The sequence below is a fragment of the Ictidomys tridecemlineatus genome, chromosome 6, assembly GCF_052094955.1.
Source record: "Ictidomys tridecemlineatus isolate mIctTri1 chromosome 6, mIctTri1.hap1, whole genome shotgun sequence".
Classification (NCBI taxonomy): domain Eukaryota; kingdom Metazoa; phylum Chordata; class Mammalia; order Rodentia; family Sciuridae; genus Ictidomys; species Ictidomys tridecemlineatus.
Window position 1 is genome coordinate 19,606,634 of NC_135482.1, and position 27,887 is coordinate 19,634,520.

The window sequence follows — 27,887 nt, forward strand, 5'->3', positions numbered from 1 at the left end:
TGGTATTTTTACAAGTCAGCAGATCTCCAAAGCCCAACTGAAATATAAGCTGATGAACGACCCCAGAAAAACTGGAACAGTCACAACTGCTCAGTGGCCAGTGCCACAGAAACTAGGATAAAGCAACCTCTTCCTTCTAAACAAGGGCAGATATCTGGGACTCCCTGGGAGAAGTGAGGCGGGAGGGCGAAATGCGGGTCAGAAGCGGTTGCTGAAGGGCCCCTTCCCAGCACCAAAGCGGCCTGACTATCACCGTCTTGGTCCGGGGCCATGGGGCCAAGGAGGTATCGCAGCCACCAGGAGGACGCCAGTCTTCACAGAGTTAAACCTCTCGCAAGGAGACTGGAGGAGGAGGCTCCCCGCCCACCAAGGGGGAGCGAGCCTCCCGCCGGCGCCCCGCCCCCGCCCCCGCCCCCTCGGGCCGCGCCGCGGGCCGCACCTGCCCGCGCGCACACGCCCCTCGCGCGCAGGCCTGGGAGGCGCCGCCGCCGCCCTCGGCACGCGCCCGCCGCGGCTCGCCCGCACCGCCCTGCCTCGGCGCGGGCCAGGGCCGCGCGAGCCGCCGCCGCCGCGCTCCGCTCCTCCCCGCTGCGGGCCGCGGACGCCGCCGCCGCGTAACGGCCGAGGCGGCCGGCGCGGAAGCTGAGGAGAACCCGGGCCCGGCGTGAGGGCTCGCGGGCCGCCGTGGTCATTCGCTGTGCTCCGCTTCCAGCGAGGACAGTCTCCTCCTGCTGCTCCGACCGCCTCAGTCCTCACCTTCCTCCTCAGTCCTACCACCCCCTCCAGCTCCTCAAAAGCACCCCCGACCCCCTAGCCCTTCACGCCCCACCCGCGGGAGCCAGGCCTTGGAAATTCGGGGGAGTGGCTGTAGGGGCGCGTCGCGGCTCCCAGCTCCGCCTGCCCCTCTTCCAGGACCTGGTCTGGTCCCCATTGTAAAAGCTGCGCCCCGAAGAGGAGAGCGTTGTGTTCTCGGCGTGGGCTGCAGGGATATCTCCGGGCTGAAGCGCTTGCATTATTTTAGGGTGGGGCGGGAGAGCCCTGGATTTCGGGGAGTGGGGGTGGGCGGGGAGGAGGACCCGAGGAGGGAAAGGACTCTGGGGGAGTCGGTGAGGGACTATGGGGAAGGACCAGGAGCTGCTGGAAGCTGCTCGCACTGGAAATGTGGCTCTGGTGGAGAAACTCCTGTCTGGCAGGAAAGGAGGGATCCTGGGCGGTGGATCCGGACCCCTGCCCCTGTCTAATCTGCTAAGGTAAGGACGGGCATCAGCTCTGGGGATGGCACCCCTCGTTATGCATTGTGATGGATACATCCTCCTCCTCACGGTTTTTGCACCTGGTGGCTGCCAGCGTTTCATTCTTAAATTAGGTAGGAAAACAGACTGTGTGTATGGAGAGGAGGCATGAGACTCCCAGATTGATGCCTTAGATTCTTTGAGTAATTTTAAAATAGCCTTCCATCAATGCGTCAGCCAGCTACTTTTTTTTTCTGAGCTGTGTTGCAGAACTTGTGTATGTACCAGTGTGGTTTGAAGAAAATCGGATTTCCATCACTGTTTTTTTTTTTAAAATATATTTGCAGCTTCAAGCTAGCCCCCCTCTTTTTTTTTTTTTGGTTTATTTAAATGAAACTGACAGAGAAGCTATTGCGTGCATGCAATTATCCTGCCAAAGCCACAGCCTCGGGTTGCTGCTACCTTCTCTTGCAGAAGGCATTTGCTCTGCCCTGGGGTTGTGACCCCCACAAAATGAAGAAAGTGAACCTGAGGAGATGTCATCAACTCTGGGAGTGTGTAAAACTTGATGAGGCAGATTATGCAGCCCCAGCAATACTTTTAATCACCTCCACATAAACTTGATTATTATCTCAGGATGCAAGATGCTTGGTCTGGATTGGGATAGTATGTGTAGAATATACTAGAGGCCTTTTAATGTGAAGGTGTTGTAGGTGAGACGAATCTTGCTTGGAGAATCTTTTTAAGACGACATTTAAAAAAATGTCAAGGTCTTTATTCATCAGGCAGTACCTTAGAGATAGCAGAGTTGATTTGCATACTTGAGAAACTATTAAAAGTTGAATTGATGGACAAATGAACTCACCTGGGAGGGAGGACTCCTGAATAGCATTTACTCCATAAAATTCAAGGAAAGTTATTTTATTTCTCAAATCATGGCTGTTCAGTTTGTCCTGAGTATTTTTGGAGACATCAGTTATCATATCCTCACCTCACAACATCTCTTAAGCAATCCAACTATACTTGTAAAAATTTTAAAAATCCCAAGTGATTTTCTTGGTTTTTAAAAACTTCCTTTTTACTCTTGGCAGGGCTTCATACAAACTTTTGAGTGATGACATTGTGTTCTTTGCATGGGTTCTCATAGGTTGTAGTGGTCAGTGCAATTAATTACGATACTGCTAATAGTGAAAATGAAAAGTTCATATTACAGTGAATTAAATTTAGTTGGAAAATAGTTTGATGAGAGTTTTAAAAGCCCGGTATGTTATCATACGTACTCATTGACAATGACATTTTATTGGAATGACAGTTACCTCAGAATAATGAATATACCATATATTTTTCAGTAAGTCTTAGAAATGATGACTTGTGTGTAAGGTCTTTTTAAATAAATTTTTGCTTTCAAAAACAAGTAGCCCATGTATGCATATTTCAGACTACAGTTCTCATAACTGCCTTTAGTCACTGGTAATTTATTGAAAAAGTTTATCTAGTTACAATTTTAAGTTATAAGTGATGTAAATCTCAGGGGTTACATTAGTTATAAAAATCATTATGGCTAGACTTTAATGCTGAAAGAAGTTTCTCAAAACAGTTTGTTTGAAAACAACTAAAGAATTCTTTGAGAACAGTGAGAACTTCGGTTAATTTCATCCAGGCAAATGGTATTTTAAAAAGACTGTGACAGAATTCAAAGGCAGACATCTTTCAAATACTCCTTTCCCAGTTGGGTCATTTTTTAAAAAAGAATAGATGTCAAAGTTTAGGAGTAAAATACCAACTATTAAATGATGGTAAACAGCAAATAAAGTGCCAAAATTGTGAATAACAGTATACATCTCAAATAGTAGGTTTTCTCTTTTGCTGGTTTTGTCAGAGGTAGAGCAGTAGCTTTATAACAGGAATGCACATGGAAAACAAACTAAAAGAAAAGTTCATTAAGTAATTTGAGTGAAGTTGTAAAATTCGAAACTAATAACATTTAAATTTGCATTTATCTGTTTCACCCTGAATAAACAACTAAAATAGCATCTTCAAAGAAAATCAGAATTGAAATTGTAATTCTTTGGGTGATCCTTTGAATAAAATAAAATTTCTCACAAGACACTTTTTACTTAGCTATCACTTTATTTTACGATGATTGTCATTAGAAATATATAGGATATTGGACTGGGGTTGTGGTAAAGTGCTTGCTTAGCATGCGGTAGGCACTAACAGCACCACATAAAAATAAAATATTAAAAAAAGATATCTATAGAATAATGGAAAATGTGACTCCCCCCTGCTCAACTAGCCTAATGACACTTAGAAATATTTTAATATTTTGAAATGAATTATGGAAAAGGTTTGGCACTTTTTTCTACCTGCTTTATTACTTGTGTAGTAGTAGTGTCAGACCCTATGCTAAATACTTCCATGTATCATCTTATTCATTTCTATGTCAACCATAAGAAATTGATTCTAATTTTATAGATGGAGAACTAAAGAGATAGGAAGATTAATAACTTGCCCAAGATCATTTAATTAGTAATGCCAAGGATTTGAAATTTAGTGATTCACATTTGCTTTACCAGATATATATATATATATATATATATATATATATATACACACACACACACACATATATATTTAGTTGCTGATATATCTTTATTTTTTTAATACATGGTGCTGAGAATTGAACCCAGTGCCTCACACATACTAGGCATGTGCGGCTACCACTGAGCCCCAGCCCCAGCCCCTTTAACAGATCTTAAATCTTATTCAGGATTTATTTTTATTCACAAAAATTTAAGGTAGATGGACAATTTAGATAGTCCAGTCTGAACATTTTTTTTGCTATTAATAGTTAAATTTAAAAATCATCAATTCTTTTCTAATTAAGAAAATATTGACTGCCCTATGAGGGTTTACCAGCTAAGAACTTTGCTGAAGATGCTTTCAATTACTTATTATGTACTAACCGAGCGGTAACTGTATGACGGATAGTCAGGTATGCTTGGGTGACCCCTTCATTTTCAGCAAAAGTAACAATGCTTTTAAGTAAACATAAAAACTTCTCTAATCCTCACTATCCTTTTCTACAGAGGAGATAATAATAGTACCTGTCACATAGGGTTATTATAAGGATTAAATGTGGTATAAAGTAATAAATGAAAAATGTTAAGCACATAGGTGTTCATCATTAGTGTTATTCTCATGAATCTTTAAAGCACATGAGACTATTTTTTCCTCTACTTTTTTTTTATTGGTGCATTATAGTTGTATATAATGGTGGCGTTTATTGTTTGATTCTCTTTCCTAAAGCCTGAATTACTAAAGATTTGCTTTATATTAGACTGGAAGTAAATTTCCAAGTCAATTTTTCATTGGAATCATAGAATCTTCAAATAGAAATGGCTCTTTAATCCAACTTCTCACTCAGTGCAGAAATTTCCTGTATAACATCACTTTCTGATTAGTTATTCTAACCCTGTTAAATCTCCCAGTGACTAGATCTATTCCATTTCTTTCCCATAGCTCTTATTATTTAAAAAATTCATTTACTTTCCTGTAGCTTCCAGTAGTCGGCACCTGTACTGGGTCAATATGAAGTGGTCTAATTCATTTGTCAGGACAGTTCTTTGAGTGTATGTATTAGTTAATTTGTGGAAGAATTCTCATTTTCCTTGCCTATTATGTGACAATATATCCTAGGTGTTAAGACCTTAAGTATTCATTTTTTCCACTACTCTTGGCCTTCTTTGCATATTCTTTTTTTTAAAAAAGTTTTTTAGTTGTTAATAGACCTTTATTATTTATTTATTTATATGTGGTGCTGAGAATCGAATTCAGTGCCTTACTTGTGCTAAGCAAGTGCTGTACCACTGAGCTACAACCCCAGCTCCTTCTTTGCATATTCTTAAATTTGGGAATTACCTTCTTAAAATATGGTGGCAGGAAATGAACAATATTCCCTGGATGCCATTTAACCAGTATAGAAAATAGTAGGGCTGGACATACTGTTGAATTAAAAAAAAAGAAAAAATGATTAAGAGCATTCATAGTATAATATTATTTTTTTAAAAAATATATTTTTAGTTGTAATTGGATACAATACCTTTATTTTATTTATTTATATGTGGTGCTGAGGATCGAACCCAGGGTGTTGCATGTGCTGGGCAAGCCCCCACCACTGAGCCACAACCCCAGCCTAGTATGATCCTATTTTTATAAGAAAAAAAATGTATGTGAACATTTATGATGTGTGTAAAGTAGTCTGGGATGATAAAACACCATAATGGAGCTAATATTCATCTTTAGTGGGACTGTGGGTAATCTTTAATTTCTTTTTCTTATCTGCATTTCAGATGTTCTGCAATGAATATGTTTTATGCAGCTAAAATGGTAGCTATTATAACATGATACAATGAAATTATTACCTCCTTATTGATTTAAGACCTACCTACACGTCAAGATTTTTTAAGCCATGAAATGGTGTGGGTTTACACTGAGCATGTAGTCAATTAAAACTTCCAGGTATTTTTTTTTCCCCCTCAATGACCTGTGAAGACATATTCTCTTTCCTGGTGTTTGTAAAAGTATTGGTTGAACTTAAATTATTCGTATTACATTTCATCTTATTTGTTTTAGCCTATTTTGTAATATATCTAAATCTTTAAACTAATAAGTCTATCAGCATATTAACTTGTCTCCTCTGCCTCATCTGTAGATTTAATGTTTTCTATAAGTGGTATACAACACATAATATATCCCCAATGAATCTCTTCATCTTAGTTTAAATTTAAAAGTATCAATCTTTATGCATAGTGTTTCTCCCTACATTTGTGCCACTTAATAGAACTGTCAGCTCTTCTCTGCATTATACTTGTGAGAATATAGTGAGGTAGTTTGTTCATTGCCTTTCTTAAATTCATGCCATGTTCTGTTTATGGCAATACTTTGATCTATTGCTTTAATAGTATAAGTTCCACCAAAATCAGGATGTTTATTATAACTTGTTTCTGGTAGTGAGCCATTGATAATTCCTAGCTTTTATGAATATTCTTTTTAGCTTCTTGCATCTAATTCTTCTGGGTCTAGATCTTTAACACACATTTAAAGCAGCTAAGTGTCTCTTATGATCTCTCTGTTTGGAGCTTTAATAATCTCCTTATTTGTTTATCCTTTGTAGTTTGAAAATAATTCTCAATAGGGAAGACAAAAGCCAAATAAAAGTTGGGAAGAATCAGATTGTTGGCACTGTTAGATATAAGAGAATATTCTTCTGTGGTCTAAAACCATCCACAGTTTATATTGTTGGAGCTTAAGGTTATGTTATGAACTATCATACCTCCCTGTTTTTCAAACTTAGTTGAAATAGACTTTAGCATTTTTCCTGGGAAAGTATTTATTTCTCTTTTGTGTTTGTTTTCAGTTATATCCCTTACCACTCTGATGCTTAAAGAAATATGAGCTCATCAGAACTCATCTGGGTACTTACTTAGATTGAGTTGCCTCCCTGTTTTTCATCCTCTAGATTATATACAAAATTTCATTTTGTTTAACTTGTATCTTTTATGAGACAGCTGCAAAATTATTATTTCCCCTCCTCCTTCTTCCCCCCACCCCCCACTGTTTGCCACTGAATTACATTGCCAGTCCTTTTTATTTTAAGACAAGGTCTCACTAAATTGCTGAGGCTGTCCTTGAACTTGTGATCCTCCTGCCCCCATCTTACCAGTCACTATCTTATAGGTGTGTGGCACTGCTCTTTGTCATAGCTACCTTTTAGTCTAAGCAAAAATAATTCTCATTTAAATAGTACATTTTTTAACTGACTGTAGTATTAAGAATTATTTGTATTTTAATAAAGCAATAAAAGTTTGTTAATACCTTATAGTTACTTGCTTTTTTTAATGCTCCAGAGTTGAATAATACATAATGTATATTTAGTAAATTCTTGTTCAACATAAAGGATCCAGTTCTTAAGATACACGAGTGAAAAAGTTAGATCAATAAGAAGAGTGTGTGTGGGGGGATCTTCTCGTCACCAAAGGCAGATAGACCAGAGAGCTTATACACGTTTCAGATTTAGGATTCCACTCGTGAAGTTTTTGGTGCTGGGTACAAGGAGCTAAGAAGCAACCAGGAAGCATAGTAATGTTCATAATTTGGCCAGTTGTGGTTATTGGTACTCTAACATAAGAAATTTACTTTTAGGGAAGCTGCATTGGTTAAACAGAATAAGTCACAAATAGAGCAGTCAAGCCTCATGAAAATGTTATGTCTATAAAAATAGTCAAGTTGCAAGTGGGTTATCTATTTTAGATAGTAATGATGTTTGAGGCGGTGATTGCACTATTATGTTCAGGGAGCTGTGTCTGCCAGAGTGAACAGTGCTAGCTGCATCATGGGAAATAAGGAGCCAGGAGAGGGAATTTTGGTGTTGACCTCTTTCTCTACTAAGCAGGATTTTCAAACTCCCTCTTCAAAACCCTGAGAGCGATGGATGTCGCAGCAAATTAGGACAGCTAGGCAGTGACTAGTACTCATCCTGTTCATCTTTATATTGCACAGTTGTTAATGTGTGTGTCTCAGTGATTTCTTATCATGGATGGAATGGTGGAGCAAGTACTCTTTGACATTAAGGCAGAAGTGTACGATATTCAGCAGTGTTGTTGTTGCCTTTAGCAGTTTAACCTCACAGGTGACAGTAAACAATTTGATTACTTCCATTGTATACTGAATAATTTATTATGTATTTGAGGTAATTTTGGAAAACTTTCTCCAAAAACCTATTATAGAACATTCTTTCTGGGTATTTAACTAGAAATGGAAGCTGACTGTAATGTAAATCAAGGGTTAGAAAAAAACTAATTTAAACCTATGGAACCTGAGGTTATTTCACATTTAATATATTTTAGTGTATCTTTGGTTTCTGGTTTGAACATATTGCAGAATGGTATTAGTTAATTAAAATACTGTGAGTTTTGATTACTCATGTTGATAAGAGAATATTTTATATTTGAAAAAGCAAGAATTTATACAGAATACTCATCTGTTTTCTAGTTCTTTCTTGTGTGTGTGATGAAAATGTCTGATAAATCTAATAGGAGGCCAGAGGCATGATGCCAGTTGAAAACCCAATGAATTTTAAATCTGAGTGAGGCTTGAAATTGGTTTTTGAGGGTGGATCAAAAAGTATGGTCTACCCAAATCTTCACCATGTTGGCTTAGGATCTGATTTTCTTAACAAGACTTCTAAAGCGCAAGAAGTAAAATCAAGAATCAGAAAATGAGATTCATTCAACTAAAAAGCTTTTTAGCAAAGGAAACAATCAGTAATGTGAAGGGAGAGCCTATGGAATGGGAGAAAATCTTTATGCACTTCAGAACACTAATCTCTAGGATATATAAAGAACTCAAAGCACATAACACAAAAAACAAAACAAAACAAAACCCAATCAATAAATGGGCTAATGAACCAAACACTTCACAGAAGAAGAAATACAGTCGATTAACTAATATATGAAAACGTGTTTAACATCTATGCCAATTAGAGAAATGCAAATCAGAACTACACTAAGATTTCATCTCACTCCAGTCAGAGTGCCAATTATCAAGAATACAAATAACAATAATGGTGAGGATGTGGGGGGAAAAGGTACACTCACTCATACATTGCTAGTGGGATTGCAAATTGATGCAACCAGTATGGAAAGTGGTATGAAGATTCCTCAGAAAACTTGGAATGAAACACCATTTGGCCCAGCTATCTAACTCCTCAGGTTATACAAAGGACTTAAAATCAGTGTCCTACAGTGACACAACCACATCAATGTTTATAGTAGCTCAGATCACAATAGTTAAATTATGGAACCAACCTAGGTGCCCTTTAACAGATGAGATAAAGAAAATGTGATATATATACACAATGGAATATTATTCAGACTTAAAAGAAGAACAAAATGATGGCATTTGCTGGTAAATGGATGGAGCTGGAGAATGGAGAATATTATGTTAAGTGAAATAAGTCAATCCCAAAAAACCAAAGGCCAAATGTTTTCTCTGATATTTGGATGCTAATTCACAATAAAACAGGTGGGGCTAGGGAATAATAGAGTAACTTTGGATTAGACAGGAGTGAAGGGAGGAGGGAGGGTATGGGAATAGGAAGGAAAGTAGAATGAATCAGACATTATTACCCTATGTGCATATATGACTACATGACCGGTGTGATTCTACATCATGTATAACTAGAAGAATGATAAGTTATACTCCATTTATGTATGATGCGCAAAGTGCATTCTACTGTCATATATAACTAATTAGAACAAATTAAAAAAAAGATGGTCAAAAGATAAATTTTTATTTTTTCAGTTTCTTTTATAGTGTCCAGAGAGTGTTGATTTCTGAATCTGTTACTTATTGATAGTGCTTGCTTATTAAATGTCATGTCTTCATGGATCTAACTTTAATATAGAACTTTGATTCATTTGTGCTATAGAGTTATTTAGATAGAATCCAAATTGTGTTATGAGAGTAACTTTATTTAACATAGTTAATTACTTCTAGTTAAGTGATATGAAACAGTCTTCTTAGATTGGTTACCATTTTTTTTTATCATTGTGGGTCAAGTCTTGTCTGATGGTTGTGGGCCTAGACAATCAACCTCATTTCCTGTTACCTGCTTGATGTTTTTGTTCTCATACTGCATTTCCTCTAACTTTCCCATCCAAATCACTTTTTCTAGAAAAAAGTCTTTTCTAATTACTACATGTTCACTTTGGCTGTGGTTTTGGAGAAAGCTCTTTCCTAAAGGAAGCAAAATTTGTTAGAGCTGGAAGGGATTGTATAGTGAAAAGTGTATCAAGAAAAGCAAATATTGGGCTTTGAAAGTTGAGAGGTCTACAGAGTTAGCTTTCAACATCTCTAGTTTCATGTTTACCTCAATATTTATTTCTCCCCAACCTGATGGAACCAGGCTTGTCTCTTCCTGTCTTTTCTCCAAAAACTACTTATGGCAGATGTCAGTTAATTCATAGAGAAGTGCAACTGCTAAAGCTTTTAGGAAGATGTTCTTTTAATATTTTAACTTAAAGAGGTAACTAAATCTTATGCCAAACAAAATAGTACATTCATGAAGCTTGGTAGTAGAACATTCTAATGGAGTTGCTTTTATCTGGTTTACAAGAGGGAGTGAGCATTTATCCTTCCTTTTATAAGGCTGTAGAGGAAAGGATTGATAGGGACATAGCACTGATAATATTGATAATTGAGAGGCTTTTTAAAATGCTACTTATTTAATTCCTATAACTTCTTAAATTTTTTTTTTGAGAGAGAGAGAGAGTATGAGAATCTTTTTTGTAGATGGACACAAACAATGCCTTTATTTTTATGTGATGCTGATATTGAACCCGGGTCCTGCCCATGCTAGGCGAGTGCTTTACTGCTGAGCCACAATCCCAGCCCAAATTCCTATAGCTTTTTATCAGATCTATATGTACTCATTTTATATATCAACATATGCTTAATTCCAGAAGTTATTCCTTAGATTTGTTATATTTATTATATAATCATAAGTGACAAGCTATGAAATAAAATTATGTAAGAGCTTTCATCTCAGATGTTTGAGATTTGAATTATTTTAAACTTATTTCTTTTTATTAAAAAAAATTCATGTTGCAAGTTGACTTTAGTATCTAGGTTATGAACTAACTTTTCAACTTTTTGGTTCTGGGATTGAACCCAAGGGTACTTTAATGCTGAGCTACCTTCTCATTTCTTTTTATTTTTTATTACGAGACAGGGTTTTGCTTTGTTGTGGAGGCTGGCCTTGAACTTGCAATCCTGTTTCCTCAGCTTCCTTGTATTACATGTGTGTGTTGCCATACAAAATAAATTTGTTTTACTATACTGAGAAGGCATATGAAGTTCTAACCCCTGGATCCCATTTAGTATTCTTCTGCATTAATTTTAGTTTTCTTTCTGCTTAAATTATTCTTAGCTACTTGAGGTTCTTGTTTGATACCTCTAGTTACTAATCTGCATTTGAAATGGCTTATGTATCATACAGATATGCTAAATATAGTATTGTTTTGAATATACTAAAAAAACTAGTATATTTACTTACAGAATTATCTCTGCTTTGTGTAGATTTTTACTGCTAGTGTGGAGACACTGGAGTGAGTGGGAGTGTGTTTGGGCGAGCAAGAGGAATTAGGCAGGGATGTTCTTTGGCTTAGTAAGCTCCAGTAGTGAGTAGCCTAGCACAGAGTTGTTTTCTGTTGGTTTGCTTTGGTTATTCATCAGAGTGGTCTGTCATTCTGAAGACTGATAGAAACTGACTGTGAAGACATCATCAAGAGTGTGGGAAAGCAAAGATTACAGTGATTAACTATTTCTTAACCACCCCCCCTGCCTTGTGTGTGTGTGTGTGTGTGTGTGTGTGTGTGTGTGTGTTGTTTTCCTGCAGCATACCAGGGTATACTTAGATGAAACTTATCAGCCAACCAAATACATCCAACTAATCAACAAATCAATCAGAATTTTATAGGAAACTGACAACAATGACAATGGGACAGTCATATAAACAAAGAGTTAAACTACAGTGTAATATATGCTGCAGTGGAAGTATCAAACAAAGTTATAGGAGCACTAGGGCACATCTAATTCTACCTGGTAGAAGTACTCAGGGGAAACTTTAGAGAACTTTTAGGATGAGTAGGTGTTTGCTAGGCTGACAAGTATGAGAGAAGAATATTTTAGGCAGAAGGATCAGTATATACAATAATAATGTATAGAAATATAGAATATGATTTGGAGTATTTGCTGGTGTATGTGTGTCCCAGATACGTTAACTTCTTTATATCCAATCTTCATAATAATCCTCAAGGTCTTTATTACCAAGACCATTTTTACATGTGGTTAAAGATCAGAAAAATTGAATAACTTGCCCAAGTTATGGAGCCAGTAAATAATATATTCAAGATTTAAATTTAGGTATTTCTGATCCCAGGTATTTTTTTTTTATGTGCTATTTTACTGCCTGGTTACACAAGGATCAGTGTATATCCTGGATTAAGGTAAGAAAATACCAATACATTTTCAGTATATAATTAAATTACTTTTTCTGCAAAAATTTTTTGATTTTTTAAAATAATAAATTAAATACCTCCATTTTATTTATTTTTATGTGGTGCTGAGGATTGCTCTCATTACTCTGCACTTGCTAGGCAAGCACCCTTCTGCTGTCACATAATTTTATAGTGACATATTTCAGTTGCAAACTAGTTCTCAATTTTGTTTATGCTTATCATATAGTTTTCTTAGTAAGGGCACTATTTTACTTTAAGCTTGTTTATGATAGCACATGAACAGTAAAATGAATTGAGTTAAAAAATTAGTTAGGTAAAGATGCTTCAAAATACTTCATTGTGAGTTCTTTTCATTTTAAAACAGATTGTTTTACCAAAAATTTCTTGGGTGCTTGATGTTGTCTAACATTGGTTGTCTTCAGAGGTGGGTTTATCCCAAGAGCGTGGGTTTATTTCTCACCTCTTCTTTCTTACACAAAAAAGGAAAATACAGTGTTCACCATAGTCTTCATTTTATGATTCATATCTTTCAAGCCAATAAATCTGAATCCATAGTTAACTCATTTTTAAGCTCATGATTAACTTGGGGGTTTGTCAACTCTAGCATTAACCTCTGTAGAAAATCCAGGGAACCAGGTCCCTCTAATCCCTTTGCTATACCTTTCTCTCTCTTGTAGTTCTGATGTATTCTTTGGCTTCTTTAACCTAAAACTCATAACTCCATTCATGAAAAGTTTTCTATATTGTATTTTATGTATTTGGGGAGTTCAAAACCCAATTGAGTCGAATGTATGAAAGATGATATGTCTTGAGCTCTGTAATGTTTTGAACAACCAATAAAAAAAAAAAAAAAAAAATTTAATCCTGATTTATATCTCCACTTTTTAGAACAGTAAATGAAAGGAATAGCAGAATGGAATGTGTAATGTCCTAGTCTTGATTTTGAATGCAATGGACATTTAGCCTTAGGCAAATTATTTAACTTCTTTGAGCTTCAGTCTCCTTATTTCTAAGTAAGTTTCACTTACTCATTGTCAACCATGGTCTGAAAATATTAAATGGAAAATGATATAAGTAAACAATTCTTAAGTTTAAAATAACTTTATTATAGTATATTATTGCTTTTGTTAATCTTATTGTACTTAATTTATAAATCAAACTTTATCATAAGTTATGTATGTATAGAGGAGAAAAACAGTATATGTACCATCTGAGGTTTCAGGCATCTGTCATGGGTCTTGGAACATATCCTCCCTGGATAAGGGTGGAGTACAGTAATTATAATGAAATAGTGCAATGCTCGTCAAGTAGGAGGGAATAAAATACTTATTCTTATTAATTAGACATTAATGGCCATAAAGAACAGTCAGTATATATGCATAATTATAATTCATAATCATACTACACTTGATCTTAGCCAAAAGGCCCAGAAATCATAATAGTAAGTACTAATTATAGATTTCATGAGTGTGTTTATTTAATGGGAAACTCTGGGACATTTGCATTGTACTTCTTTAGGTACATTGTTTTAACCCAAACCTTAAGTAGAGTGACTACAGGCAGGAGTACAGGCAATTAGGGCATGATATTGTTTGGCTAGTTATCTGATTCCAGAGGTAAGTGATTGGTTTTTTCTACTTACTTCTAGGAGAGATACTGGTGACAAAATATTTAGCATTCGTTTCTTCTGCTTTCCTCACAAAACTAATTTGAAGAGAAAGAGATTGTATTCTATTAAAGTTGTGCTATGTTATCATCCATTAGGTTAATTGGTTCCTAATAAGCCTATCCTGAATATTTTCTTTTTAAATCATTAATTGACAGATATTTCGGGGGGTATATACTATATATTCAGTATGGTGATATTGTTTTGGAGGATAGAAAAACAGACTCTTTTCTAGGCCCTTATAAAAATTACCTAATAAAATAAATAACTATATAGTAGTAGTTAATTTTGCTGGAGCACAAAAGTTCACAAGTTTGACTTTTTTTTTTTTTTTAATCAGTCTGGTGTCAACATTGGGCTTCCACCTACTTCTGTACATCAGTGTATGCTCTAACTCTGACTGCAAATCAAGTTTTTTTTTTTAAAGAGAGTGAGAGAGAATTTTAATATTTATTTTTTAGTTATCGGCGGACACAACATCTTTGTTTGTATGTGGTGCTGAGAATCGAACCCAGGCCCCACGCATGCCAGGCGAGCACTCTACCGCTTGAGCCACATCCCCAGCCCTGCAAATCAAGTTTAAGTAATTCCTTAATAGGTGGAGGGAGAAGTATGTACCATCAATTTTTTTAATTTAACATTTTTTAATTTTGAAATTATCACATATAATGGCAAAACTGGAAGTACAGTTCAAAGAACTCACCCCTCTGTGAACCATTTGAGAGTAAGTTGCTTAACCTGATTACCCCAGATATTCTGGCCATATATCCTATAAATAAGGACATTCTCTTATATAGCCACAATACAACTTACTAAAATCAGTAAATTACTTGATTATATCACAACCCCTGTCCTCAGGTGCCATTTACTTTTTGCTAGTTGTCTCAATAGTGTTTTTCATTGGGATTCAGTTTAAAATCATACATTGCATGATAATCAGACTTTCTTAGTCTTGATAGTTTTTCAGTCTTTTACTTTTATGACACTTTTTTTTGACACTTTTTGGATACTGTAAGCTAGTTACTTTGTAAAATGTTCCTGTTTTCTCATGATTAGATTCAAGTTATGCATCTTTGGCAGGACTGTCACAGAGGGATGTTGTGTTCTTTTCATTGTTCCCTATCAGGTGGCACATTATTTGATTTGTTCCTCTACTGATAATGCTCATTTTAATAACTTGCTTATAATGGTGGTTGTCAAGCTTCCGTATATACAATCACTCTTTTTTTCTTCGGTAATAACTATTTTGTAAAGAGGTAATTTAAACTATGTAAATATCCCTTTCCTTATAAACTTTATTTTTTCATATTTGTATGTACCCCTTGGCTTTCTATTTTATTGCATGGATTATATTACATTACTGTCATTAATTTTGTTATTTAAATTGTCCTAAATGTAGTCAGTAAGAGTCTTTTTAGATTGACTTTTTTTGCGCATTTACTTGCTTTTAGCATCCTAAGATGTCCCAGAACACATCTTTCCCTTTCCCTGTCCCTGTCCTGGAACTAGCCCTTTCTTCAAGTGACATGGTTCATTTTATTGGAAAATGATAATTAGAAGCTAAGATTTGGGTACTGTGTATGTTCATGGCTTTTGAGGTGTCACCTCTCCCAGGTCCTGTCAGCTAGGGAGTTACTATATGTAGATATTCATACACAGAAATGCACATATTTATATTTATTTTGAAAACCTTGAGTTTATAGTGGTATCTAATTCCAGTCAAAATCCACACACAGACTTCATTCTATTTGTAACTTTTATCTTTTTCAATCCTGGCTTCTGATGTTTTTGTATATATGCTTATTTGGCAAAAATCCCACTGTGTGTATCCAGTTCTTTCTCCACTGCCATCCCTTCCTCAATCTGTTAATGTCTACCTTCTCCTCTCTTCAGGTTCTACCTCTCCATGCTAGGTTGTGTTTTTTTTTTTTTTTTTTTTTTTTGGTACTTGGGATTGAACTCAGGGATACTTGATGCTAAGTCATATCCCCAGCCTATATTGTATTTTATTTAGAGACAGGGTCTCATTGAGTTGGTGAGTACCTCAGTGTTGTTGAGGCTGGCTTTGAACTTGTGATCCTCCTGTCTCAGCCTCCTAAGCAGCTGAGATGACTGGTGTGCGCCACCACATCCAGCTAGGTTGTTATGTACATATTTCTCTTTGTGCTTCTCAGGCTCTGACTTCCTGTGCTGGCCTATATCTGCAGGGTGTACCCTTTTCATCCTGCTTGGTCTCCAACCTTCTGCACTGGATCACTGACTCTTGCATGAGGATATTCTCTCACCCTGTTTGAATTTTGATACTTGTGTCAGGATGGTCCCTTCTGCTGCCACCACACAGACACCCTATTTAAGCCCTCTCATATCCTACCAGCCCTCCATCGAGATGCCTTCTCATTTAAGTAGGCTCTGCCATCCCATACTAGGCTGCCCTAGTTTGGACATCCTCCTATCCTGGCTTGGTCTCTGTTATTTCATTGTGAGCCACTGTGATTTCCCTCTTTTTGCTGGTGTGGATACTACCTTTCTCTGTCCAACTTGATGACTTTAGGGATTGAATTGTTCATGAAGAAAAAGGAAATGAGGAAAGTAAAAAGGAAGAATGGAAAAAGAAATGAGAAGGAAAGTAACATAGTATTATCATTATTATTATTTTTTGTGATGATGATGTTGATGTTCTTTCCAAGTAAGTGATGTATATACCTTATATTGGAAGAAAATAAACCCATGGGAGTTAAGAATTTTAGGTAACATGGAGATTATGACCAAAGTGTGAGTACTGTGTGGCAGTTCTTCTGACACTGTTTCTTTTGCAGTTAGAAGAGAGATAATGATAATTTGACAGGCTGGTCAGCTCTTTGCATTTTTTTTAAAAAGAGAAATGGTTCATATCAACTCAATATTTTTTTCTAATTAGTTATGCATGACAGCAAAATGTATTTCACTTCATTGTACACAAATGGAGTACAATTTTTCATTTCTCTGGTTGTACATGATGCAGAGTTGGTTTTTTGGGATTGGCTTACTTTGCTTAGCATGATAAACCACAGGTTTTTAATCCATTCATCTATTGAAGGGCATCTAGGTTACTTCCACAGTTTAACTATTGTGAATTGAGCTGCTATAAATGCTGATATGCTGTGTTACTGTAGTATGCTGATTTTAAGTCCTTTGGGTATGGACCCTTTGCATTTTTTGAGCTTTTGTTGTGGACATGTAATAAGCTTCCTGCTTGCCTAAGAGGCATAAAATCTTTATATAGTTTTTGCTTTATTTTTAACTATTTTAGTTCCTATTTAATTGTCAGTGAAGTGCACTCAAGAATTTCAGTAAGATGATGATAATGCAGAAAAAGTTATAAAAGCTTTGAGATAGTAACTGTAATTCACTGAAGAAGTTAAGTTTGCAGAATTTGATAGAGATAAGGACTTCATCAAGTAAGATTTTTTTTATTATATGATATTCCCACTGTGATTTTAAAAATGTCACATAAACATTGTCAGGCAGTTGACCAAATATGTTTTAAAAATGGCAAATCTGTTTAGGTCTTATAAAATGATTATTTCTCTAAATGAACCAGGACAGTAAGTAATTCATACTGGGGATTTCCCAGACTTTAAATTATTGCCAGGAATCTATAATTCCTAGAAACAAAACTGAGCATAAATCTTCCAAGAAGCTTTTTAGTAAATATTTACTATAGCTGAAAAATACTATCATTATTTGCAAAAAGTGGGAGAAACTAGTTGAGAACATTTCAGAAATAATTCATTATAATTACCTTTTGTACTTTTAAAGACCATTCAGCTTTTCATGCCAAATTCCAGAAAAGGTAAACAGCAGGCAGTAGTATTAGTTGGTACTCTCCTTCTCTAGGTTTTGGAAAACGTACTCTGTGGAAAGATGATCAGAATTTTAATTGTACTACTTAAGAATGGAGCTAAACAGGTGTGGATTTTAAAAATGATGTACTTAATGTAGAAAATAACTTATAAGATCTAAAAAGATTATGATTCCTACTTTTACATTCCTGTTTTCTTATCAATAATATGACCTTTTCATAGTATTGCATAGTATTTGTCCTTTTTTTTGATATTATCCTTGGGATTGCATAGGAATAGTTCTTAAGTGTCACAGTTTGTAACATTTAATTAGCAGAACAAAGGTCTATGCAGAGTGCCTACATTATCTGTTTCCCATTACCCATCAAAATGTCTCCCTAACTCTTGGTTTTGGGCATTGACAGATACTTATTTGCTTAGCAGTCTAATCCATATTATTATCACTTCTGTGATAGAAAGAATCCATGTCCAAAATGACCTTCTTTGGAAGAATTGCTTGCTTGTTCTTTAAAGAAAAATGTGAATTTATAAGACTGTAGAAGTGTCTTATAGAATTAAAACAAAACAAAACCCTGAACTGCCAGGCTGTTGGAAAGACTGGGAATTAAAGCAACAAAGATCCTTGGGACAGATCTTTAAATGTAAACTAGAGGCTGCTGTGTCTCTCTGAACTCAGTCTCATGTGTGGGGAAAGAAGAGTACAAAATCTTAGAAAAGGGGCATGTGGGAAAAAATGTTTATTACAACTGTTTTGTGAATTTCTTGAGAGAATACACCCTACTCAAAAATTTTTGTTCATTCAGAATTTCCCACTTCCTCTGTTACACTTCCCTTACCTTTTTTTTTTTTTTTTTTTGGTACTGGGGATTGAACTGAGGGGCACTTGGCCACTGAGCCACATCTCTAGCCCTTTTTTGTGTTTTACTTAGAGACAGGGTCTCACTGAGTTAGTGCCTCGCTTTTGCTGAGGCTGGGTTTTGAACTTGTGATCCTTTTACCTCAGTCTCTGAGTAGCTGGTTTTACAGATGTGCGCCGCAGTGCCCGACTTTCCTTCTTTAAAGAACCAAAATACTGTGTGACTATGGGTTTGTTTTTCAATGAGGTAGTGGTGTTAGGAACAATGTTTTAAGTGTCAAGGAGTTTCTAGTAGTAAAGTCACTCAAAAAAAAAAAAAAGCCTAATCCTTCTGTTTTCCTTAGCTCTATGCTATGAAAATTATCTAGCCCCTACCATTGTTATTTTGTAATATTTATTTTAGATCAGTGAGAAGCCCTTTTAAGAAACCCTGTAGACCCCTAGTCAAGTATGGGCCTGAACTAAGAAAAATTAATCTAGACTTAAAAATTTATGCAGATTCAGACATAGTCCAGGCTTTTCCTTTTAGTTAATATATTTAGGTTTCTTGCCTTTTTTTTTTTTCTGTTTGATCTGCTTCCTTAATAGTTCAGCTGTTTTTCTGCTGCAGCTAAGCTGTGTCAGCTTTTGCTAGTAAACCTGTGGAAAGGAAACTAAAACATGCTCTTTGAAGGAAACAAAGGAGTTAGAAATAGTAAGAAAGGGAGGTTAAGAGAAAGAGTCATGGTTGGCCATAGTTTTCTCAAGGTAATTTATTTGGCTAGTTCAGTTAAATACTCAAGAGGCCAGATTATCTGTCTTGGAAGTGTGTAAGGAAACCTTACCCTGGATAGATGGTTACAGCCTAGAAGAAAAGGGCAAAGCTTATCCACAGGGATTCAAGGATTTCTACCTTTAACTTTTAAAGCTTATTACATGGGTAAAGGTATGCTTTTAATCTGTCTTTGAACCATTATTTCTAAGCATCCATAAATGTGAATCTTTAAAAGAATTCTCTACATTCCACATTTATACACCACACATTTTGCTCATATTTCGTCTCCTGTTCTTTTTGCAAACAAAGTGCTCATTTTGGCTGTTTTCCAGATATGACAGTTGGTGGACATGCTTCAGTAGAGAAAAGGAAATTTCCCCTGCTTATCTACTCTCTCCCGTCTGCCCAAGATAGTGTGTGGCTGTCAATTGTGACCTGATTTTGAAATAATTTATTAAATAGAGGGATGCATGATGTTATTTAAAATTTTGGGATGACATTGACTTTTAGTCCTTTATAATCAGCTCTTGACTAGATTTTCTGGGTATATTGCTGTTGGGATTTTAGAAATTTCCTAACTCCTTCAGTGAATTCAGTTTCTGTTCAGTGTCAAGTATGATTTAATGTTTACTCAGGAAATAAATAAAAATACACTATTCAGAAGACAAAGCAGATATATATATATATCTATATATATGTGTATATATATATATACATATATATAAAATTTTTTTTGCCATGAAAACCATTATTTTGGGTATATATTCATTTTATAGGTAAGGATAATGTTCTTATTAGCTAGTAGGCTGCTTAAGAAAATAGTCAAATGAATATAAAATACTTATTTTTGGTAGGAGTTTATTGATTTCATTAAATATGTTGACATCTTTCCATTTTTATGTTAAAATTTAATGTATGTGCAATTGGTAATAATTTAAGGTTTTTTACTTATAATCTTTTCATCTGAATTTGGGAGAGAAGTCTAAATGAATTACATTTCTCTTAAAAATCATGTTTTTTGGTTTTAAAAATTATTACTTTCAAAAATTTATGCTAACCATATATCTCCAATTCATTCCTCTTCTTGTACTCTACACATAATATTCCCAATGTGCTATTGAACATGTCCCCTTCATTGTAGGTACAAAACTCAAAAAACATTCATTATTTTTACCCTTAGTTCTGCTCTGCTCCCTGTATGACTCTTTTTTTGAAATATTTTTTTTAGTTGTAGATGGACACAATATCTTTATTTTATTTATTTATTTTTATCTGGTACTGAGGATCAAACCCAGTACCTCACGCATGTGAGGCAAGCACTCTACCACTGAGCCACAACCCCAGCCCCTTTGTATGACTCTTGTGTTAGGAAACTACAGCGTATCATTTATCTAAGGTAGAAACCCTAGAGCCATGCTTGACCATTTCTCTCACAGCTTACTTGTGTTCATTCACTATCACTGATTCCAATATTAGGTCTTCCAATCCAGTCCCGCTTTGCTATAATAGGAATAGTTCTAAAATGGTTACTTTTTAACTTAGAAATACATCAGTAGCTCTTCATTACATGAGTGAAGACAAAACTCTTTAGCATATTACTTGAGGCCTCTTGTGATTTGATTTTTCTTAACTGCCTTCTTTTTCACCTGTCCTTCTTTATAATGGCATCCTGCAACTATACCCGATTTCTGTAGTTGACAATGTCAGCAAGATCTTAGCTTACCCCTATTGCTTCCCCTGGAATACCCATCTTTCCTTGTGTGCTTAGTGAAGCCCTTTCATCCTCATAGTTTCTACTTCAGTATAATCATCTCTTCTGGGAAGCTTTTCCTGATCTCTATCTTTGGTGCTTCCCTGACACTTTGTATATGTAGTTCTATTTTTAGTATTTCAAATGCTGCATTGTGATTTTTTGTTTACATGTTTGAGTTTCCACTACATCAAGAACTCCCTCAGGCTTGAGATCTTTTAAAATGCTGTACAAAAGTTATTATTTTATGCCTAAAAACTAAGACATTCAGTAAATTATTTGTTGAAAAAGTAAATGAGAGAATAAGTGTGCAACAGGGTACATGCTAATGGCACATGATTTGAATTATTTCCTTTGAGATTAATTGTTTACCAAAAAGAACACAGCTTTTGTTAGTAGTCTAGGAGAACAATTAAGTATAATTTGATGGAACACCTATTATGTGCTAGGCACTGTACTCATTAAGGACAGTGAGGCCTAGAGACATTTGATAATTGAGTCAGGCAAATAACTTGACTAAGAGACAGAACTGGATTTGGAATCCAGGATTGCCTTACTCAAAGGCCAGTGTTCTTTCCTCAGTGTGGAAAATAATCAGAGATGAAGGGGATAAAACTTAATTAAAAATAAAGGCAAGCAGTGTTTTCAAAGTAAAGGTAAATGTGAAATCATAAACTTGTGTTTTTCACTATGGATTCTAGAGATGTTTGGGAGAAGTTTTTTTGGGAGGCACTATAATTTCATGCTCTTAATATCTTTGAATAAATGAAAGAATGAAGATTTGATAAACCAGAGGGAACTAAGGAAAATTAACCAGAAAGAAGAAAGAATTATAATTTTGCTTGGTAACTTTGTATCAGATTTGAGTAAAAGGGAAAGCTATATTCATTGAATTCTTGGTATATTGCTGTTCTCTATATTTCTTTATCTATTCTCACAGCAATCTTCTCAGGTAAATATTTACCACAATTGCATTTAGTCCAGGTTCTATATACATTTTAGCCTTAAAAGAGGTTAAAACATCTTGCCTGAGGTCACACATCTATACCTGATGGATCTTTGGTTTCAAACCTGCTGTTGTACAATTCTATTTTAAGGAAGTAGTGTACTATTGATATTTGGTGCAATTGTAATGTAACTTTTCATGATGGATTAACAAGGTGTTAAGAGGCAAAGCCAGTTCTATCTGACAAATACTTTGTATGGTACAGTTGGTAATTAATAATCTACTTCCTTTCTTCCTTTTCTCCTTTCTTCCTTTTCTCCTTCCTTCCTTCCTACTGGGGATTGAACCCAAGGCCTTACATATGGTAGGCAAACACTCTACCACTGAGCTAAATCCCCAATCCCTTTTATTTTAGACACAGTCTTGCTGAATGGATGAGGATGGCCTCAAACTTGTGATCCTCCTGCCTCAGCATCCCAAGTAGCTGGGATTATAGATGTGTACCACTATACCTGTTGATAATTTGTATTTTTGTACTTTTAAAGAATGAATGTAATATAGTTATCTCTTTTCTTGGAAACCGTGCCTGCTACTCTAAAATTGTGCTAAAGGTGACATTAAAACTGTTGCTTTCTGTCACTGCAACAATTACCTGAGATAATCAATAAGAAAAATTTTCTTTGACTCAGTTTTGAAGATTCCAGTCTGTGGTAATGTGGCCATGTTGATTTGAAACTGTGTCAAGGCAGCATATTATGGTGGAGAATGTGTGGTGGAGTATACCGCCCACCTTGTAACCAGCAGGAAACAAAGAGAAGAAAAGACTAGTGTCTGAAATCTCCTTCATGGGCACATCCCCAATGATCTAACCTCCTTCTATTGCACCTCACCCCTTAAAGGATCTAGACTTTTAAGGACTTAAGAGGCTTATTTTGCTAAAAATGTTGACTTTTCACTTGGGCCTGAAAATGCCTAGTGGATAATTAAAAGCAGTATAAAAAGATTGGCATTTTATATTTGTTCTTAAAACTTTTTATATTTACATTTATATTTATATTTGTCTTAAAACTTTGGGTCAGATTCCTGCTTAGCTCTGCATGTAGGAATCTTAATTATTTTAGGAGTGTTCATTTAAAGCTGGTAGTCCTCTCTTCTCAGAGTTGAAGCCATCACCATAAGAATGCCTAGAGTATTTTCAAGATTTTCAGAGATATAATAAATCAATCTATTGTCAACCAGCTTTTATAGTGTCCTGTGACAGACATCCAGGAACAGCACCTAGAAATCTCCAGTCCTTGCCCTACTCCCACCAAGAACAGCAAGTCTTATAGGGAATCACCCCATGTTGAGTCTGCCTCTCTAAGTGGGAGCAGTTATCCCATGGTGGGAACTGAGGCTGCCCCCCTAAGTTGGAGCAGTCATTTCATGGGAATTGAATTGTCCTCTAAAATGAGAAGATTTTACCAGATCCTTGCAGAACCAGAACTGAGATAATGATCAACTAGATTGAAATTTGTCCAAGAGTATTTAATTATGACAACTTTTACCCCCTGCTTCAATTCTTCTTCTATTTAAATCTGAAGCTTATGTCAGTACCCTAGAACACAGGGCTGAGGATGCTTGATTTCCCTTTTCTTACCATTGTAGTTATATTGAATCAATTCCTTTCTTGCCTTTCACCATTACTTTTTCCATTTGTTTTCTGGGGCAAGTGATGGGACCTGAGACTCCTCAAAGTCAGGTCCTTTGGTCAAGGATTCTGTAGCAGCTTCACTATCTCCCAATAGCACCATCTGTTGGAAACCAAGCCATTAACATACTGGCATTTAGGGGGTTCTTACCTAAACCATAGCAACTGTTTATAGAGATTGGTAAGGCACAATGACCGGTCAGATAGACACTGACTGTAAACATCTTGAGAGCTGTATGGTTCATTTTAGCTCAGTGTCAGTCCTGGTCTCTGCACAGATTGGTGAGCTAGATCTCTTTAGAGGCTTCATTATCTGCGAAACTGAGAAGCAAAGAATTTTCAGCATGATTGTGTTGTAGAATTATTTTATCACCTAGATTAATTTGTTATATATGCTAAACCAATTAGCATTTATAATGAGAATGACATTTAAGGAAGATGAAAGGAAAAGGAGATTTAGTAGAATAATGAAGCTCTCATTTATATGATGTACCACCTTGCCTAGAACCCTTCTCTCCAAAAAACTTGTTTGATCTTTAGCTCCTCATTTATTCATCTGCATGTTCCCTAATTCACTCATCCATCCTGTATATTTTATTTTGAGACTGGTTATTTTTGTCAGTTCTGAGGAATGTTTTTTTTTCTGTTGTGAAAAAAATATTGGCTATAGAATAGACATATCAGTCTAACTACAAATAGTTTATTTACACATCTGATGTATACACTAAGTTATAAAATGTTGACGTGTAGAGACCAAGGTGTTTTTTTTTTTTCATCTCCTAGTCCCATGCCTGGCAAGTACTTCAATAAATATTTTGGTGACTGAATGAAAGATCAGAATTCAATCTAAATGTAAGTTACTTGCAACATAAGTCTGCAGGTTACTGTTTCTTGCATTCCTCTACTGACCATATAATGAGCTCTTAAACCTGTGAATTGTTGTACAGATATTCAGAAACCCCTTAGATGACTGCCAAAAGAAGAGAGAGAATTCCAGAACTCTAAAGTTAGACAGGAAAAGGCCTTTTAAAGGCTGTTCTGATGTGTAATGTCAAACTATATTGTTACCCTGGTGTATAAGGAGCAGTAGGTGATAAAGATTAATCAGGTTGTGTTGGAGACCATACTATGTAAAGATCTAAGTTCAGAAATAAGGGATTGAAGTTCATTCCACTTTCTGTGGTGAGAAACAAGCCTGTGAGTTTTGGGACTGCACAGAAGCAATAGTGTCTTAAATGTCAGATGTCAGGTGAGAGCTAAGGATCTGAGGATCCCTTTATTGTAGCATTGCTGGGAAATAATAAATAAATAAAATAATAAATAAATCTCAATGGCCAAGACAGATAAAGGGCTTGGGAATACAGGAAGTCAGAGAGCAGAAGAGAGTGAGCTTGAGCCCAGGGCAGGTTTTACTTGATTATTGAGTTATTTATAGGTCTTAGAATATGAGTGAAGTAGCTTTTGAGCAGAATTTCTCAAAACTTGGCACTGTTGACATTTGGCCAGATAATTCCTTGTTGGGGATAGGGTGGAGCTGTCATTTCCATTGTAGAATCGCAACGTTCCAAGCCTGTGTCCACTAGATGCCAAATAAATGCTTCCAGACTTTACAAAGTGTTGCCTAGGAAGCAAAATTTCTTCCCAACTAAATGCTTTAGGAGTATATGAGTGAAGTGGCTGCTGATGGCTAAAGAAAAGGGTAAGGAAACTGAATTATAAGAGGCTCTGTAAATGTTGTGTATTTTCATATGAATTCCAAAATAAATCAGGACCAAATTATGAACATTGGTTGACTGAGATGGAGTGAATTCCAAGAAGCAGCAGCCTTTGCATTCGTAAATATGACTACTATGCGTGGAAATGTGAACTAATTCAGATTATAGTGGAGAAATGAAGTTTGGAGAAAGGTGATTTGAGTTGATATAGTTAGGTATATGTTGGGGAGAACCTTGAAGGCCAGTTAGAAAGTTTAATTAAGGTGGATTTAGTACTTGATTATTCTGAAATTAGCAAGGAATAGATGTTGAAAAATCTCTTGAAAATTTATTTTTACAAGTTTTGTTTGTTTCTTGTTTGTTTCATCTTAAAAAGTAAAATAAGAAAGGAAATCCTTTGAGTAAAATAAAAATTTAGGTTTTGTTAATTTTTGAATATTTTATCCTGATCTCCTGATATCATCTACTTTATACCCACTGAGCAACTCTAGTGTAACAGCCACTATTGGGGAAAACAGAAGTTTTGCTGCCTTTAAAAGTTCTATTTTATTCACAGTTGAGTCTGCACAAATTAATGCTAGCCTCATGTGGACTTTTCCTGCTGCTGCTGTTTTGCTTAAGTAAGTAAGTAAATAAATAAATCCTCCTGTGAACTCCCTATTACACTCACCAGAGCAGCTGTTCTAAGCCTTTTCCACTCTCCATAAATCCCATTCTCGTGTAGTTATTCTCAGCAGATAACTTAGTTTCTTATTTAACTGAAACTGAGAACATTTGGGCATGAGTTTTATAGAAGTTTCTCTGTATCTCTGCACCATTATCTTTCTTTTTCCTTGCATCTCTGCCATATAGTAAGAATGCCCCTTCTCCCTACTAAGGCGAGCCTTTGTACCAGTACTCCTGGTTTCTCCTCTAACCCTTTATTAGTTATCCTTTAATTTTACTCTTTCCGTTGCATTTTATTCTCTCCTAGAATCTTTCCTTCTGCATTCCTGTCTAGGTTTTAATTTTTCTTCAGCAAATAATAAACCAATTAAAAAGCTTTCCTTGACCTTAGTATATTGTTTAAATCCTCATTTTCACTATCTCAGGCTTTTTCTCTTCTTCTTCATCAGATTATTTGGGAAAAAATGAAGAACAACTAGTGCATATTGCTTTCCTACCTATTCTTATACCTTTAGCATTCGTCTTCTATTGAAACAACTCTCTTAAACACCATGGTTAATCTTCCTAATCACCAAATGTTTTATGTCCTCTACACTCTCATCTCTCTCTGTTTCTCAGCACAGCATTTGACATTATTGACTGTCTTTTTTTTCTTAAAACATTTAACTTCCCTTGACCTTTGTGACTTAAGACTAACCCACTTTCCCTTCTATTTTTTTTATTGGTTGTTCACAACATTACACAGCTCTTGACATATCATATTTCATACATTAGATTCAAGTGGGTTATGAACTCCAAATTTTTACCCCAAATGCAGATTGCAGAATCACGTCGGTTACACAGCCACAATTTTACATGATGCCCTATTAGTAACTGTTGTATTCTGCAACCTTTCCTATCCTCTACTATCCCCCCTCCCCTCCCCTCCCCTCCCATCTTCTCTTTCTACCCCATCTACTGTAATTTATTACTCTCATTGTTTATTTTCCCATTCCCCTCACAACCTCTAATATGTAATTTTGTATAGCAATGAGGGTCTCCCTTCATTTCCATGCAATTTCCCTTTTCTCTCCCTTTCCCTCCCATCTCATGTCTCTGTTTAATGTTAATCTTTTCTTCCTTCTCTTCCTCCCTGCTCTGTTCTTAGTTGTTCTCATTATATCAAAGAAGACATTTGGTATTTGTTTTTTAGGGATTGGCTAGCTTCACTAAGCATAATCTGCTCTAGTGCCATCCATTTCCCTGCAAATTCCATGATTTTGTCATTTTTTAGTGCTGCGTAATACTCCATTGTGTATAAATGCCACATTTTTTTTTTTTATCCATTCATCTATTGAAGGGCATCTGGGTTGGTTCCACAGTCTAGCTATTGTGAATTGTGCTGCTATGAACATTGATGTGGCAGTATCCCTGTAGTACGCTCTTTTAAGGTCTTCAGGGAATAGTCTGAGAAGGGCAATAGCTGGGTCAAATTCCCAGCTTTCCCAGGAATCTCCATACTGCTTTCCAAATTGGCCGCACCAATTTGCAGTTCCACCAGCAATGTACAAGAGTACCCTTTCCCCACATCCTCGCCAGCACTTGTTGTTGTTTGACTTCATTATGGCTGCCAATCTTACTGGAGTGAGATGGTATCTTCGGGTGGTTTTGATTTGCATTTCTCTGACTGCTAGAGATGGTGAGCATTTT

At 36.0% G+C, this 27,887-nt stretch overlaps 1 protein-coding gene across 8 annotated transcripts in view; it reads left to right on the top strand.

Annotated features, from left to right (window-relative positions):
• The first annotated feature begins 1,068 nt into the window (after nt 1–1,068).
• Anks1b (ankyrin repeat and sterile alpha motif domain containing 1B) overlaps nt 1,069–27,887 on the top strand; it is a 1,051,626-nt gene continuing 1,024,807 nt past the window's right edge. For 3 of the 8 annotated variants that reach the window (XM_021724494.3, XM_021724496.3, XM_078052943.1), the window contains exon 1: nt 1,074–1,250. In XM_021724494.3, coding sequence (XP_021580169.1) covers nt 1,117–1,250 — 134 coding nt within the window. In that variant the 5' untranslated portion in view covers nt 1,074–1,116. Of the gene's footprint in view, nt 1,251–27,887 lie in introns of all 8 variants that reach the window. The other 5 variants (XR_013440373.1, XM_021724502.3, XM_021724491.3 and 2 more) reach the window with 3 other exon arrangements.